This window comes from Dendronephthya gigantea, unplaced genomic scaffold, assembly GCF_004324835.1.
Source record: "Dendronephthya gigantea isolate DGI-Jeju-01 unplaced genomic scaffold, DenGig_1.0 000075F, whole genome shotgun sequence".
Taxonomy (NCBI): domain Eukaryota; kingdom Metazoa; phylum Cnidaria; class Anthozoa; order Malacalcyonacea; family Nephtheidae; genus Dendronephthya; species Dendronephthya gigantea.
In genome coordinates, this window is record NW_021163085.1 from 377058 (window position 1) to 393814 (window position 16757).

Genomic DNA, 16757 nt, shown 5'->3' on the forward strand with positions numbered 1-16757 from the left:
GCAGCAACATTTTGCGTATACTACTTCACCTGAATTTTAGTTGTGGTGTGCATAGACAAGATATTGTTTTTTCTTCATTTTAGCCATAACATTACACCACACAAGAAAATATCTCATCACCTTTTCGGACATTTGGCTTTAAATTGCCTTAGATAACCTGCTTTATATAATTTATATCCATTTTTTTGTGTTTTATTGCTCCAACAGGCTGTCCATCAGGTGTTTTGTCTCCATCTAATACCAAATGCTCTTCCAATTTTTTGTATGAAAATTGTATATTTTGTATATTTGTATATTTCACAGAGTGACAGAGCTGAAGCGGAAATCTTGTTTTGTTCCCGCCAAAGAAATATAAGGTATCTAAAGCAAACATTGTCTTGGCAGCCATGCTGAAAGCCGAACGATCGGCAAATAAATCACTGTGTAAATATGTCGCACAGATCTAGCAACAACAAATCAACAATTGTTGTTAAAATTGTGAGCAGTAAGTTATCTGTTAAGCTTACTTACCTTAAAACATTGGAAAATACCCTCCCCTTCGAATGATTTTGTGAGGCAAATGCCCGTAGCTTGTATAGTTCTATACGTATTTTCTCGCTCATTTTTTCTTCAATTTCACTCTACTTTTCACGAAATATAGTCTATAATATATAAAAGCCAATTTTGGTTTCAAAAATAGTAATGCTACAAAAAAAGTATATAAAAGAATCGTTCTTTCTCACAAGCAAAATGAACTCCTAGCGGCTGCCATTTCCCTTGCAAGTTAAAGGTTACCACATTTCCCATGATGCTTTGCTATAATGCAAATTGCCTATTGAATTTTATAAAGTCCTGTTTAAGAAAACCTTAATACCATTAGGAATTATGCCATAGATAGTTGCATCCAACAATTTCATGCATACATTAATTATATGCCAAGTTAAGATATTAAACATCGCCTACCGCAATGATTATTGTAGCCTCTTCTTGAGATACGAAAACAGACAAAATCAGGGTTGCCAGGTCTTCTGGGACAGGTAAAGCCAAACCAAATATTAAGATAAGCCAAAAGGAGTAAAACTCTTAATTATGGTGAGGGAATCATAGGACAATTTATACACGAATTTATATATTCGAAATGCTGCTTGAAATGCTCAACTTTGTTATTCTATCCATGAAACTACCAATTTACTTGTTTTTGACTTTGTCTAACTTATAATGGCCCAGTATATAGTGCAGAAAGTTCGTCTTCATAATTCAAAGCATTGGATTACTCATATTTATATTCCACGCTTCTAGGCAAAGTCTTTGACTATATCTATTGTTAGTGGTAATTACTTTAGAGTTCACCCTTGGCAGAGGACCTGTGTGACACCAAACACAAGATTTCATGGGAAAACTCTAAAGTAATTACCACTAACAATCCATACATGGTCATAATTATGCTCTGAATAGTATTCTATTTCCCAACACTCATCTTCTTGCTTAGCTGAAATAAGGTATGGGATGAATCACTGGTCAGTGTGACCTCAGACAAGCTGAGGCAGCTTGTCTGAGGTCGAGAAGCCTGAGCACGCCCACGTGAATTGAGGGTGGGTTCAGGGCGGGGCGTCTACCGGCTTGTACGCCAACCGTGCAACTGAGCAAGAAGACGGTATTTGTGATGCGAAGCCCTTTTATATTCTTCGGTGCATGTACTCCTCCCCTTTAAGACACTTATACTTGCAAATTCTGGGTTATTAAGCCTTATTTCCGCTTTGCATATCATTATGAGTGTTGTGAATAGTATTCTATTTCCCAACACTCATCTTCTTGCTTAGCTGAAATAAGTTATGGGATGAATCACTGGTCAGCCCACCTCCGACTACCTAAGTTCCACATGTCATACCGCCCACATACTCCCTTCCTCACAAATCAAATAACTCTATAGACACATCTATTATTTATCTACCCCTTTTTCTTACATATCTATCATTCTCTTATCGATCCTTTACATTTATATATATATATATTCTTACAAATTAATACTTACTAAGCTACAATTCTTATCCAATACTTATCCATTACTCACTGTTTTACTTATCCACGACTTATTCTTTCCTTATATATTACTTATCAGTTCTTGTGCAAATCTATCCACTTCTTATTGCTTTCACCGATTTATCCCCTTGGTGAGGAACATGCAAACAAAAGGAAGGACACGTACAACAGAAAAATGCTAATTATACCGTTCTAGTAGGCTATTTATCTGTCGGAAAGGCGGAAACAAACCGTCTTAATTGATTAATCTCCTGCCAATCCTGCGATGTTTCCATTGCGTCTGGTGATGCCAGCCTAGCTGATGCCCCAGATGGGTTTAAAACCTTTGCCAACTGCATATAATATAACACCGTATGCCGCCTTGACTAACCGACATGGTCCATGATCTCAGACAATTCCGCACCAGACAAAGCCAAAGTTATAGCACAGCCTGATCGAAAACCATGAAGAGTCTCGCCGTCATCGGCTTTCATCTCTCGCAGGTATAACTTGAGTCGGGCCTCTGCCGCTGAGGAAGTCAGAGGGGCATCTTTCACGCCCATATCAGGTGTAGTTGGTCGAAACAGGTAGCCGTTAGTCAAATCAATCCCCAATTGTCGTGCAAGATCAATGTAGGCTTCAATCCCTCGTATGGGACAAATAATCTCATTGGGATTCCTCCGTATGCCAAACACATTCTCATCACCATCGCGGAGGGTCTTACCCCAGACATGATTGAACAAGAACCCGTCATCGTTGGGAAAACGTAGAATTTCAGGAACTTTAACTTGCCCTAAATCGCCTGGGCGATCACCGCTGAAGAAAGCCGTCTTAAAATAGGCTTGGTCCCTCGAAATCCGAAAACGAGAAATAGCATCACTTGCATCTGTCAGTTGTCTGTCTAAATGAAGACACAACTGCGTTAATTTGTCAACAAAAAAGGGTGTGGCTTGTTTGGGAGTGACTCTCGCCTGGAGTTGTTCCGCCGTTACTAGTCGAAGATAATCCTTTAAGGCTTTATCCGCCGCCGGGTTACCTAGACCCAAACGTTTGTCCCACTCTCCGTCCCGGCCAAGGGAGTGGAAGATGGCGCGAAGTTTTCCAATATATGAATCCACGGTTTTGTATGACGGGCGCAAGGGACATTGACAGGCTTGCTTACCCTTCTGGCCCAGATATGGACAACCCTGACCATGAACTTGCGTTTTACCGTTAGCATCCTTGTAGATAAGGAACCGACATATGTCCCGTGGAGTAACTGTTGCTAATGTCACTTGTCCTGATAAGGCGGCGAGAAAAGTTTCTAATTCTGTTCGCAATGATTCCTTTTGTTTACAATAGCTGGTAGCCTGGTCATAGTGCAAAAGTTGGTGGAGCCGTTGATCGATGCTAATGAGGTCAATGTTGGCAGGTATTATGGTTATTGGTCTTTTAACCTTCCTCCTGTAACCACATCGTTGGCAAAAACGAAAATCGTGGTCATTAGCATGATTACACGTCGGGCAGCGAACAGATGGTATAAACAGTTTTGCGATTATGGGAAGGTCCTAAGACAAACAAAACACATAGTTTAGAACATAATTTACTATGATTTTTTTTTTTTTTTTTTTTCATAGGTTATTTTAATGACAACAACCAAACGACAAGAGAATCCACATGTTCAAAGCTCTAGTTCCGCTCAAACAACTAATTGCTATAATTGTATAGTTCATTTTTAAATGTCATATATGGCAAAAACTGTTACGACAATGTCATATCTTCTTTCACACTGAGAATTAATTAGCGGAGTAAGCAATTACATTACATTTCACGTTATAATTAGGGGAAAGTCAGAGAAAATGCCCACAAGTCGCCCGGAAGATTTAAATATGGCTGCCATCCCTTTCTTGAAGGTAAAAGCAGGGCATCCGACGCACCAGATGATGCTACTTTGTATTTTGCCGTCGAAAAATGACTCAACACCGGCCACCAATATTTCCGCGGATATACATCCAAGATGAGAACGGTACACGATTGGCGCTGTTGTTTAAGGAATTTCACCAGGGGACTTACCAGCACAAGAGGTGGGAAGACGTAAGGGCGACGCATTAATTCGACAAACTGCGACAAGTCTTGCGCAAATAAGTTCACCCCCATAGAGTTGGGGGACGGGTGCGGAGTAAAATGAGGCAGGGGATGTCCTACTTTATCCGTCATGACGTTGGAGTCCAGGGCCATCAAATCGAAGGTATGGCTCTCTGGTCCTCCAAATTCCCGTTGAACGTCGCGCCACAGTCGTGGTGTCAGCTTACAATCTAAGGGGGATAATCTGCGCGAGGGGTCATCTCCTGGATTGTCTTTGGATGAAACATATACCATTTGGAGCATGATATTCAGCCGGATGGTAGAAGAATAACTGCTTTAACACCCGGTTAAGAGTGGGGCTTTTACAGCCTTGATTGTACCATACGTTCTTCACAACTTGGTTATCAATTTGGAGATCTACTCTAGCATCACGAACGTAATCTTGAAAAGCATTGAGCACCTTATCGACTGCCAAAGCTTCTTTGGTTGCAATATCGAAAGCCATCTCATCCTGGGTCCAGTAATCAGAGGTTTGTTGTTGGATGGGGTATACAATTGTACCACCCCATCCCGACTGGGAAGCATCTGTTGCAAGACGTACTGAGACATGTCGCTCCTCGCGCCAGGGAAGAGGATCATCCCAATCTTTGAGGAATAACCAGTGAGCAATCTCCTCCCTTAACGCACCCCGTACCGGGACTGGCTTTAAAGTGCGTAAACCTTTCGAAATTGCCAGATTTATCTCGCGCGTAAACAGGCGAGCGGCAGGAACTGCTATGGAAAAGGAGACACACTTTCCGACAATGCGTTGAAGAGTCTTGACCGAGACAGTGTGCGAGTCAAGGGTTGTGTGTATGAGAAGAAAAAATTTCGTCTTTTTGCTCAGGAGAAGACGGAATACCTCATGAGCAGAATCCGTTCGAAATCCAAGGTAAGGTACTTCTTTCTGCGGTATCAAAATGGATTTACTTAAAGCCAGAAAATATCCCAGGCGCACCAGGTAGAAAGCCACAAGAAATATCGCTGATTCTGCCGCTGCGAAGTTACGCTCGTCGACAGTTTTCAAGTTGGCATAGTCTCCTTGCATTAACGACACTTGTAACTGCCCATTATGACGGTCATCAATATAAAGTAAACACGGAATACCAAGGGAACGAAAAAAAATTAGAAGCAAGAAGGCCAGTTGTATGGTAAACGTACGGTGAAATTTTCCACCCAAATGGTAACGTGTCATAAGTGAAATACCAACCGGCCCATTGGAAACCAAAAAAGGTACGGCTTTCCTGGGACAAAAGGAGGTGGTCGTATCCCGACTTATCGTCGAGAACAGTTTGATAGGAATCTTTAAATACGTAACGTGGCAAATCACTCAATTTATCCAGAGAAAATGGTTTGTCCTGCATCTACAGATTAAGGAAACGTGCGTCATGGCAGAGACGCGGTTTGCTCGGTTCAACAGTGAGAGGAAGCACTAGATGTGGTGGTTGGACCTCGCCGACCCGTCCAACTAAGGAGATTGCCCCATTTCTCAATCATTCCAGTAGTTTTTGATGAATAAAGTGCACAAAGGGTTTGCAACAAACATTATTTTTAAACACACGCTGTGGAGGGCGAATCGAGTCGAAATGCTCCCCCTTAAAATTTCCCTTAAAGTGTCTAAAATAAGGGAAAACAGATACTTTTTCTTTAATCCATAAGAGTACCTCCCGCTGTATTGATGATGGAGTATTACCCGCCATTTCGTGCCAAAATTCTAGATGTCGATGTAGTTCACCAGACTGGAAGTACGCTGGATCACGGAACGTTAGTTTCCGGACATTCCCAATTGTATGTCCCTGTTGGACTAAGTGGACTGTATGCAAGAGTTGCGTATTTGGCGCCCCCTCTCCACTGACAAGAACGGGCTCCCCGCTGACATCCACCCATCGTTTCGCAGATTGTGGAGTAATGTCAGTGAGTAGTTCATCAAAAGTATCAGATTTTTCCCATACCCAAAATTCAGCCTAAAACATAAGGGATAATACTGTATCTTCGGAAGGGAAAACCTTTTGATGGTCTTTATCGCCCAGCAACTGTAAGACTAATGACTGAAAAAGTTCGGTAGGTAAATCAAGTTTACTGCGTACGGTCTGGTATGCCAACCGGTAGTAGTCGCGTTTCTCATGCTGCCCATCCCGGGCAGTATTTTGCAGCGCTTCAAGCATATCAAGCGCCTCATACTTCTTGAACTCCGGGAGTGGATGCGAGGCGTAATCCAAAACTTTTCTCAGCATGTTCTCTAACGAAGGACGGAATAGCTGAATCACAGTTTGGTGAAGCTTTTCTAACTCATCTTTCATTTTCTATGGGAGGAGATAAAAGACATTAACCACATTGCTCCCATTTCGATACCCTGGGTATAAAATCCTGAAATCTCAATACTGCCCTGTATATACGAACCCATGCAATAACAATATTGTTCATCATGAGTCGCACATGAGACTGCATACTCCCACGTCTCATTAATATTAGACTTTGAAACTTCGAGCTTTCATGTTTCATTAATAACCAATTTGGGACATACGTGAGACCTGTGAAACTTCATGCTTTCATGTTTCATTAATGACCACTCTGGGGCATATGTTGGACCTGTGAAACTTCATGCTTTTACGTTTCATTATTGACCACTCTGGAGCATACGTTAGACATGTGGAACTTCATGCTTTCACGTTTCATTAATGACCCGGCATATGTTAGACCTGTGAAACTTCTTGCTTTCACGTTTCATTATTGACCACTCTGGAGCATACGTTAGACATGTGGAACTTCATGCTTTCACGTTTCATTAATGACCACTCTGAGGCATACGTTAGACCTGTGAAACTTCATGCTTTCACGTTTCATTAATGACCACTCTGGAGCATATGTTAGACATGAGAAACTTCATGCTTTCACGTTTCATTAATGACCACTCTGGGGCATATGTTAGACCTGTGAAACTTCATGCTTTCACGTTTCATTAATGACCACTCTGGGGCATATATAAGACATGTGAAACTTCATGCTTTCACGTTTCATTAATGACCACTCTGGGGCATATGTTAGACCTGTGAAACTTCATGCTTTCACGTTTCATTAATGACCACTCTGGAGCATATGTTAGACATGAGAAACTTCATGCTTTCACGTTTCATTAATGACCACTCTGGGGCATATGTTAGACCTGTGAAACTTCATGCTTTCACGTTTCATTAATGACCACTCTGGGGCATATATAGACATGTGAAACTTCATGCTTTCACGTTTCATTAATGACCACTCTGGGGCATATGTTAGACCTGTGAAACTTCATGCTTTCACATTTCATTAATGACCACTCTGGGGCATATATAAGACATGTGAAACTTCATGCTTTCACGTTTCATTAATGATCACTCTGGGCATATGTTAGACATGTGAAACTTCATGCTTTCACGTTTCATTAATGACCACTCTGGGGCATACGTTAGACCTGTGAAACTTCATGCTTTCACGTTTCATTAATGACGACTCTGGAGCATATGTTAGACATGTGAAACTTCATGCTTTCACGTTTCATTAATGACCACTCTGGGGCATATGTTAGACCTGTGAAACTTCATGCTTTCACGTTTCATTAATGACCACTCTGGGGCATATGTTAGACATGTGAAACTTCATGCTTTCACGTTTTATTAATGACCACTCTGGAGCATATGTTAGACCTGTGAAACTTCATGCTTTCACGTTTCATTAATGACCACTCTGGAGCATATGTTAGACCTGTGAAACTTCATGCTTTCACGTTTCATTAATGACCACTCTGGAGCATATGTTAGACCTGTGAAACTTCATGCTTTCACGTTTCATTAATGACCACTCTGGAGCATATGTTAGACCTGTGAAACTTCATGCTTTCACGTTTCATTAATGACCACTCTGGAGCATATGTTAGACCTGTGAAACTTCATGCTTTCACGTTTCATTAATGACCACTCTGGAGCATATGTTAGACCTGTGAAACTTCATGCTTTCACGTTTCATTAATGACCACTCTGGAGCATATGTTAGACATGTGAAACTTCATGCTTTCACGTTTCATGACTAATCAATGGTTTTCATAACCCTAGATTGGGAAACTGCATGCTTTCCGCCACGTTAATGATCAATTCTAAACTGTGAAACGGCATACTTTCACGCTTCATTACCCACCACGCTGGGGCATATTTTAAACATGTGAAACTGCATGCTTTCATATTGGCTTAATGCCTAAAATGGTGTCGTTATCCTACCCTAAACCGTGAAACTTCATGCTTTGACGTCGCCGTAATGAGCAGTAAGAATACGAAATAAGAAAGAAAAATACCTCCAGTTCGCTTTGGGGTTGCTGTATAGCAGGTTGGTCCACGGGCTGTACCTGCTGAACATTCTGCGGTATTTCGGCTAGAACTGGCATGGCGCCATCTTCGTGTCCACCGCCATCTGCATTTGGATATTGAATCTCTGGCCTATCTTCTGCCATAATTCTCGTGGGCGTGCGAAGGCTTCGAGGCAAGGGTTGCGTCTACCGGCTTGTACGCCAACCGTGCAACTGAGCAAGAAGACGGTCTTTGTGATGCGAAGCCCTTTTATATTCTTCGGTGCATGTACTCCTCCCCTTTAAGACACTTATACTTGCAAATTCTGGGTTATTAAGCCTTATTTCCGCTTTGCATATCATTATGAGTGTTGTGAATAGGGACGACAGTGCCTATTTGTTGCCAGAGGAATATAGCATCTTATTAGCAGGTGACATCATCTTCATCCCTTGGGTATTTAAGAAGCTTTGATTCCAGCTTTAAATCACCCCTGACGAAGACAGTAGACTGGCCTGTCAAAACGTAAGGTCCTGATTACAATTTGACCGGGCTTTGTAATCATTTATATAAACCAGAGTAGCGAGCCATAACAGGGTTAAAAGGAGTTATTAAAACTGTTTTTATCACAGGGTTGATTTGCCAAACTTTTTACACCCTATTTTTGTTCTAATTTCCAGCTTTTAGTGCTTATTTGCAGGAAGTTTGCATGAATGCACATTTGAATACCAAGTCACATTCGAATACCAAGTCATATTTGAATACCAAGTCACATTTGAATGCCAACTTACCTTTGAATGCCAACAATGAAGTTACAATGAATAAAGTTATATTAATTAATGAAGTTAATTAAGAAATTTTAGTGAAGTCCTTCTTAGTCATTGTAACCCAATAGGCAAAATAGCTTATCATGCTCTTCGAATTGAGTTTCAAATGAGAGGATCTCCCCACTTACATGCATTAGTATGGACTTCTGATTGTCCAAAACTTACTTCTCAGAGCAAGGATGCCTATGTAGCATTTATTGATGAGCATGTGCAAGCTAACCTTCCTAATAAACAAGATGAACTAGAGTTGCATGAGTTAGTCAAAACGTATCAAAAACATAACCATTTAAAAACCTGCAGAAAGTACAAAAACGTTCAATGTCATTTTAATTTTGGTCAGTTCTTTACCAAACCAACAATTATAGCTGAACCTCTCAATGAGAGTATGAATGAGGAAGCCAAATGCACTATACTTAATAGATGAAAAGAAATCCTAACATTAGTCAATAACATCAGTCAAAAACCAAATTGATGAAGTCTTGAATCCATCGTCAAAAGAAAACTATATTGCAACTGCTATCAAAAAAGATATATTAGATTCATTTGGTATAGCTGAAGGTGAATATTATTTATCATCTTAAACGACCAGTAGCTAGTTGTTTTATTAACAATTATTTTGTTGCTGGAATTGAGGGATTTGCAGCAAATGTTGACCTACAACCAGTTTTTAATCATTACAAATGCATAACATATGTATGCTCATATTTTACAAAGAATGAAACTGAATGTTCTCAGGCTAAATCATGTAACATGAAAATCAGAGATGGTTAAAAAAAATTGCTGCTGCTTTTCTTTCTACAAGAGAGGTTAGTTTACGAGAATGTGTATATAGATGTATGCCTGAACTGTGGTTGAGAAAAATATTCCCAAAGACTGTTTTTGTCAGTACAGATTTACCAGAGAAAAGAGTCCGTATGAATAAAACTCCAAGTGAGCTTGATGAACTTGATGATGACAGCACAGATATTTACAAATCCAACATAATTGAGCATTATAGCCTAAGACAAAAAGGAATTCCTGTTGTTGATAGATTATGTTTAGCACAATTTGCTGCATTCTGTTATGAGCATTATAGGACAGAGAATGTTGAAACAAAGGATTCTCAACTGATGTTTTAAATGATGACTTGCTTGAATCACATCACTCAAAGAAAGATACAGAACATTCTCTTCCACCCAAAATTAAATTAATAAACAGAAATGAAACTATGAAGTGTAGGAAGGTTTAAGCTATTATAAGATATCATACACCAAATAAAAGAAAAGAACCAGAGTTATATTTCCATTATTTGCTTATGCTGTATTTTCCTTGGAGAAACGAAACAAAGCTCCTAAGTTCCCATCAAACGTATACATCCAAATTTTATGAACCTGACGTTCAACCTATCGTGGAAGAAAACAAGATTCATTTGAAACCTGATGCTGATGCTATAACTGACGCACTAGAAGCAATGCGGAATAATCCTGACAAAACAATCCATTCCTATGATAGCAAAAATGATAAGGAAAATTCAGATCTCCAAGATGAACAACCAAATGATACAAATCCTAACGAGTCATTTAATGAACAGCGACCTGATGATCTTCACCTTACACAAATAAATCACTATTATGCTACAATTACTTACCACAATCAACCATCAGAAATTTCCCATGATCAACTGCGCAAATCAGTTAGATCCTTGAATGCAGAACAAAGGTGTGCATATAATATAGTTCTGTCTTGGTGCAGAACACTAATAAAAAACATGAACAGTTTAAAATCTGTTGAAATAAAACCTATATACCTCTTCCTTACTGGAGGTGGTAGCGCTGGCAAGCGTATTCAACACAACTTGGCATTAAATATGGTATAACAACTGCGTAAATAGACCAAAACACTTCTTGACGTTTTGACCTGAGGGCGACACCGCGGAAATTGGTAGACTTAGCCGTAATTCTCAATACTTAGACTTTAAATTCGGCAAGCTAAAAGATTTATAAATACTCAACAAAATATCTCTTGCACAAAAGATTTGAAGCTTGCACACGGCAAAAACAAATCATCTGAAAATGTCTGTAAATGTCTCAAAATGTCCATTTTACGGTGGCAGATGCATACGAAGAGCCTTCAAAAGTTTCCAAAACCGATATTGGAAGAAAAATTGAACTTGTTTTCAACTTATTTGATAGTATTTTCTTTGACAGCAGTTTCTGAATTCTAGGATTCAAATGTGAGCAACTGATGAGATATTTGACTTCCAACACCAATTTCTGCGGTGTCCCTGAGGGCCTTTGTAAGCAGAGTTAGTATGAAAATAAATAGGGGAGCATACATGTTTTGTATGGGGGCAAAACACATGATAAAAATGGGCAAACAGAAAACAAAAAATCAAAACAAATTGGAATACATTACATTGCCAAAGAGGTGCCTGATTGTGGGCTAAGAATAGCCCGCAATGAGGGAGGCCTCATTGCCTCACGACTTCCAGTCAAAATGTCTGGGGATGAGAAGTATTCCTCCCCACTTATTGACACTGCCTTATCTAAGGTTTCTGACATTTCCCGTTTAGACACCCTTACAGACTTTGTCTCTTACAGACTTTGTCTCTAGCACCCCTAGCAGTAATTGTACTTTCTTAGTTCTTACACATCATCCCTTCAATTTTGCTGTTAGGGATATCTTACTTAGGAATTTTCATATCCTGCAGAATGATCCCGAGACTTCTTCCATTTTCACTGATAACTCCCTCGTCTTTTTTCGGCACAACAAAAATATCCGAGACACAATGGTTCACAGCTCTCTACAGCTAAACTGTTCAGAGCCCAATGGCACATTCCCATGTTTCCATTAAAACATGCTCATTTACAGATTCCAGCACTGTTATTTCGGCTCCCAACTCAAATTTTTTCATCAGACACCATTTCACATGCCTCTCCTCCAACCTCATTTATTGCCTCTCATGCAACAAATGTGGTTTACTATATATCGGTGAAACTAAAAAATCTCTAAGGGTAAGGTTTGGTGAACACCGTAAGTTGTTTAACAACCACTATAACACCAAGCTGTTGCCAGACACTTTACCTCTGTACTTTACTACGTAATTGCTTCAGCCTACATAAGAAACAGATGTTTCAACCAACACTTAGAGAAGACACCATTTTAGTCGTTGACAGGTAAGCAACCAAATTTGAATAATATGCATGTATTCAGCTCGACATGCTATCCTATATTTAGGCAATGGCAATAACCTCAACTATCTTGATGAGTTGATGCCCGACAGAAAACCTTTGAATTCCAGTAAGGAAAACTCCTAAATGTAGAGAACAGTTCAGGGAAGTACGAATAATCTTGAAACAAACAGCAAGAATGCAACAAACAACACCTAAGTGGTTACTAAGGGAGATAGTTATCCAACAAGGGTCTGCAATAAGCCAAATTATTTCGATAAAAGCAAATAAGATGACACATTAGGTGAGAATGTTAATTACACTGTTGATTATTGCTATAGAGTTGCAAACATTCCAGTGTGCTATAAACAAGCACTTGAGTTGCCTGAGGCTAACAAATGGCAAAAAGCAATGGAAATTGAGATGAAAGTGTTGACAGATAATGACACTTTTGATTTAGTACTGCAAAGGATAGACAGGTAGTGGGGGCAAAGTGCATTTACACTATAAAACGAAATCAAGAGGGAGAGGAAACATATAAAGCTGATTTGTAGAGAAAGGGTATTCAGAAGTTTCAGATATAGATTAGAAAGAAACATTTGCACCAACTGCATGCATGAGTTCGATCCAAATGTTATTACGTGCTGTTCAAAACGACATTATTATCCACCAAATGGATGTGAAAACAGCATACCTTAATGTGCCAATTGATTGCAAAATATATATATAGAACAACCTGAAGGTTTTGAAAAGCAAAGTGATTCGGGTGAAACGTTAGTTTGTAAGCTGAGAAATCGCTATACGGTCTAAAACAAAGCGGCGAAACAAAGAAAGCAGGAAAAGGAACAACTCCAAAAAAAGAAAGAGAGAGAGGAAAAGTCTTGTGAGGACTACAACTGGAAACAGCTGTATGAGACAAGGCAAATAAAAGGATTGAGAGTTTCTGAGTTAGACAAGTACATAAAAAATACAAACTTACTATAATGAAGCTAAAGAAAAAGGATAAAGTAGCTCTTGTAGAGGCACATGTTGCAATGACACAGTTTAAAGAATTAACTGCCCTTTGTGAAAATCAGGAACTAGAACTACACAAGGACGATGAAGAGAAAAACGAAATTGTACTTTTGGAGTTAGGATCTGACAGTTCAGACGAGTCTGAAACTAGTGATGATGAAAATATTTATTGCGTATGCAGAGGACCTGATGATGGACGTTTCATGATATGCTGTGATGCGTGTGATGAATGGTACCATGGGGAATGTGTTGGTATGGACGAAAGTGAATGCAAGGACCACGCAGAAAGTGATGTACCATACATTTGTACACTTTGTAGGGCAAATTAGCAAATTTTTATAGCGTTTTTAAGCTTTTAAGACGAACAAAAGTTTTTTTTCCAAATGAGACAAACTGATATTTTATTTAAAATGTCGTTCACAATGTAGCATTCTCATATGTGCTGTCTTCATTGTCAGGTTCATTGGAACTTAACCCCTGGTCCATCTCTCTTGTGCTATCTTCATTATCAGCTACAGAGACTTTGTTGACTTCAGAGACATTGTCGTCTTCCAACGAGCTTGAAAAACTTAGTTCCTTGTCCATCTCAAATAGAAGGTCTTTCCCAAGTTCATTTGGCACTAGGTAAGGTCTACTAGAGTGCATTTTGCATGATGATCAAAATATTGCAAAATGTGAACAAAATGTTTAAGTTTTGACTTTGTGATGTCCAGGTACTCTTCTCTGTTGGATATAATTTCATAATCTGGAATAAAAACTCCCTTTGAAACATACATATTATGCACATCCTGGTCACATATTTCACTAAACAATTTTTCAACATTGTTCTTGAACCTGTCATCCACCCTCTTCTTATTTTTCTTTGAGTTTTTGAGTTTTTTCCTCTTAAAGGCACTGGCACTGTCAGAAGTAACTTGATTTAGGCCATATGTAACACGCTGAAAATGGGCAGCAGTTGCCTTGCAATCTTGTCCCAATTTAGTTATACTACCTAGAAGATTAGACAGCACCTCCAATAGTGGTAAATTTTTTACATGTTTAAACTCACTCCAGGGCTTCTTGAAATGCCTACCCTGTTCGTCAAACAAGGACTGGTCATCATACAGCATGTGTGGCATGAGGTAAATAACCCAATTCAATGTCTTTCCATAATGTACTACCAGAATCTGTATCCACCAAACAAATTTTCTCTACAGGTTCTGCATCTATTAAAGCATATTGAGATATACATATATTTTAATGTAAGTTACCACATAAACATTCATATACACAGAATTATACTATACATATATGACAGAGTAACACATGACTATTGGCCCATTTCATTTAATACCTGCACCACCCTGTTGCTGCCAATGCTGGGTATATAAAATGGCATGTACGGCCCAATTAAGCCAATTACTCCGGCTACCATAGGTACGCCAGAGTCTTAAAACACCAGCGGCCGGACATTTTGGGTGTCACAAATGCGACATACGTTCATGGAGTTAACTGCTTTTTTCCTCGAACGGTTCACAGCCTCACATCAAAATGGCCGTGGATTATAAAGGATTTAAATTTTGGTTTTTCCATCAAATACTGCGACTGTTTTCCTTGCATTAGCACTCGTAGTGCGTCGGGTTTTACACATAGGATTTTGGCACAATCAGTTGTTAGATCATTGGTGAATATTGTAGCTTAGCAGGTTGTATGTATCATATACAGTATCTTCGATTTTAATATACTGTATACAGGCTGTGCCTTTTTATTAACTTGATATTTTGCGGAAGATAAACGAACTGAACAAGCTTTAACAATGTGTGGAAATTTTACATTGGAACTCTAAGCCATTAAAACTCCACAAATGTCATGTATCATTGTTGTCTCCGTTTTATAGCTCATCTATTAAAATAATATTGGTAGCAACAGCTAAATTTTGCCCTCAAGAAAGAACAATGTTGCTCTCAGGCATCACAAACCCATGCCCGGTCTTGTTATTTTGACAGACGCATGTATATGGTACGCCCCTGTGCCGTAGCCAGAGTGTACGCCTGCCCAGGCGTCTTGTTTGTATATAAAACACTAATGGTTTTAAACTTAATACTTCAATCGTGAAATCAATTATAAATACTACTAAAAGTTCCGCTAGAATTGTTTACCTGTATTTATAGTTTTGCTCTCCTGGTCACTGTTTTTGTTCCTTGCCTTTGCCTTAAGAATTGCTTCCGCCAGCTTATCATAGTCTATCATGGAATCCACCATGTTTGAAAACTCTAAATCAGAGCCTACGTTCTTTTTGGCCTGGGGTTGAGACTGCAAAAATACGTATGTCGTTATTTAATTTATTATTTTTATTTTTAATAAATATTTATTTTATTTTGCCAAATTATAGTTTTTGTGTTGTTTGGATACATGTGTACAAAACTGTACCCCCCATTTTTTCTTGTTTGATAAAAATGTACCCCCCACTTTTTACTCATTTTCAAATTTTTACCCCCCTACTCTAATCACCAGCCCCCCCTTGGTCATAATTAACGAACAGTCCCTAATGAGACTGAATCTCAACCGCTAGCATAAGTAATGGAATCCCTAAACTATACTTAAGTTGTTACCGAACCCACATTCGTTTCTTCTGGTAGCTTACTATATCATGTGCATGTAAGACCAAATACTTTAAGAATACTGAACAATTCTGTTATAAGTGTTTATTACTCTGATCATGATGCTGTTGTCACTTCGCTACAGTACTGCACATACTAAATTTTTTGGCAATATTGTTTTATTTCCTGCCAACCAAGTGTTTGTATGAATGCTAACTTTTGCTCAATTGGAATTACCAATCTAAACATTAATGACTAATTCATTCAAAACATAAGCTAAAAAGTAAACTATGAACAAACAATAGAATAATATGTGTTTCTGTGCTGTACACGTCACACATACAATTTTATACATTTTTTTCAGTTGGGGGCATCCCGAAATCTTCCTAGCTTTCTCGTAAGGATGCCCAACCCCACCCACACTATCTCATGATGTGTGTCATATGACAGGGTCCGCCACTGTTTTAATCTGTGATTTTTAAATCAATTGTATTCAGAATAAATTGTTGGTTAACACACCTTTGGCATATTAGTAACAAATTTGAGCTGTTACTTGATAATCATTCCTCAAGGAAAAGCTATTTGTATCTGAAATGAAACAAGCTATCATAGTTACATAGTAATAATGGGATTTTTACATTGCAATGTACAGCACGACAACATATAGCGCAATGATGTGAAGGAAGTAATGAAAAAATACTTGGACACACACTGGGAAGTTTTTAACAATGGCAATACCTGCATGTCCCATTTATTTTTTGCACAATTCTCAAT

At 39.0% G+C, this 16757-nt stretch overlaps 1 protein-coding gene across 1 annotated transcript; it reads left to right on the forward strand.

The window, feature by feature from the left end:
- Positions 1 to 13373: 13373 nt before the first annotated feature.
- On the forward strand, positions 13374 to 13733 carry LOC114531830 (CXXC-type zinc finger protein 1-like). The gene has a single exon (XM_028553444.1). The coding sequence runs from the start codon at positions 13374 to 13376 to the stop codon at positions 13731 to 13733; it is 360 nt and encodes a 119-aa protein (XP_028409245.1).
- The last annotated feature ends 3024 nt before the right edge of the window (positions 13734 to 16757 follow it).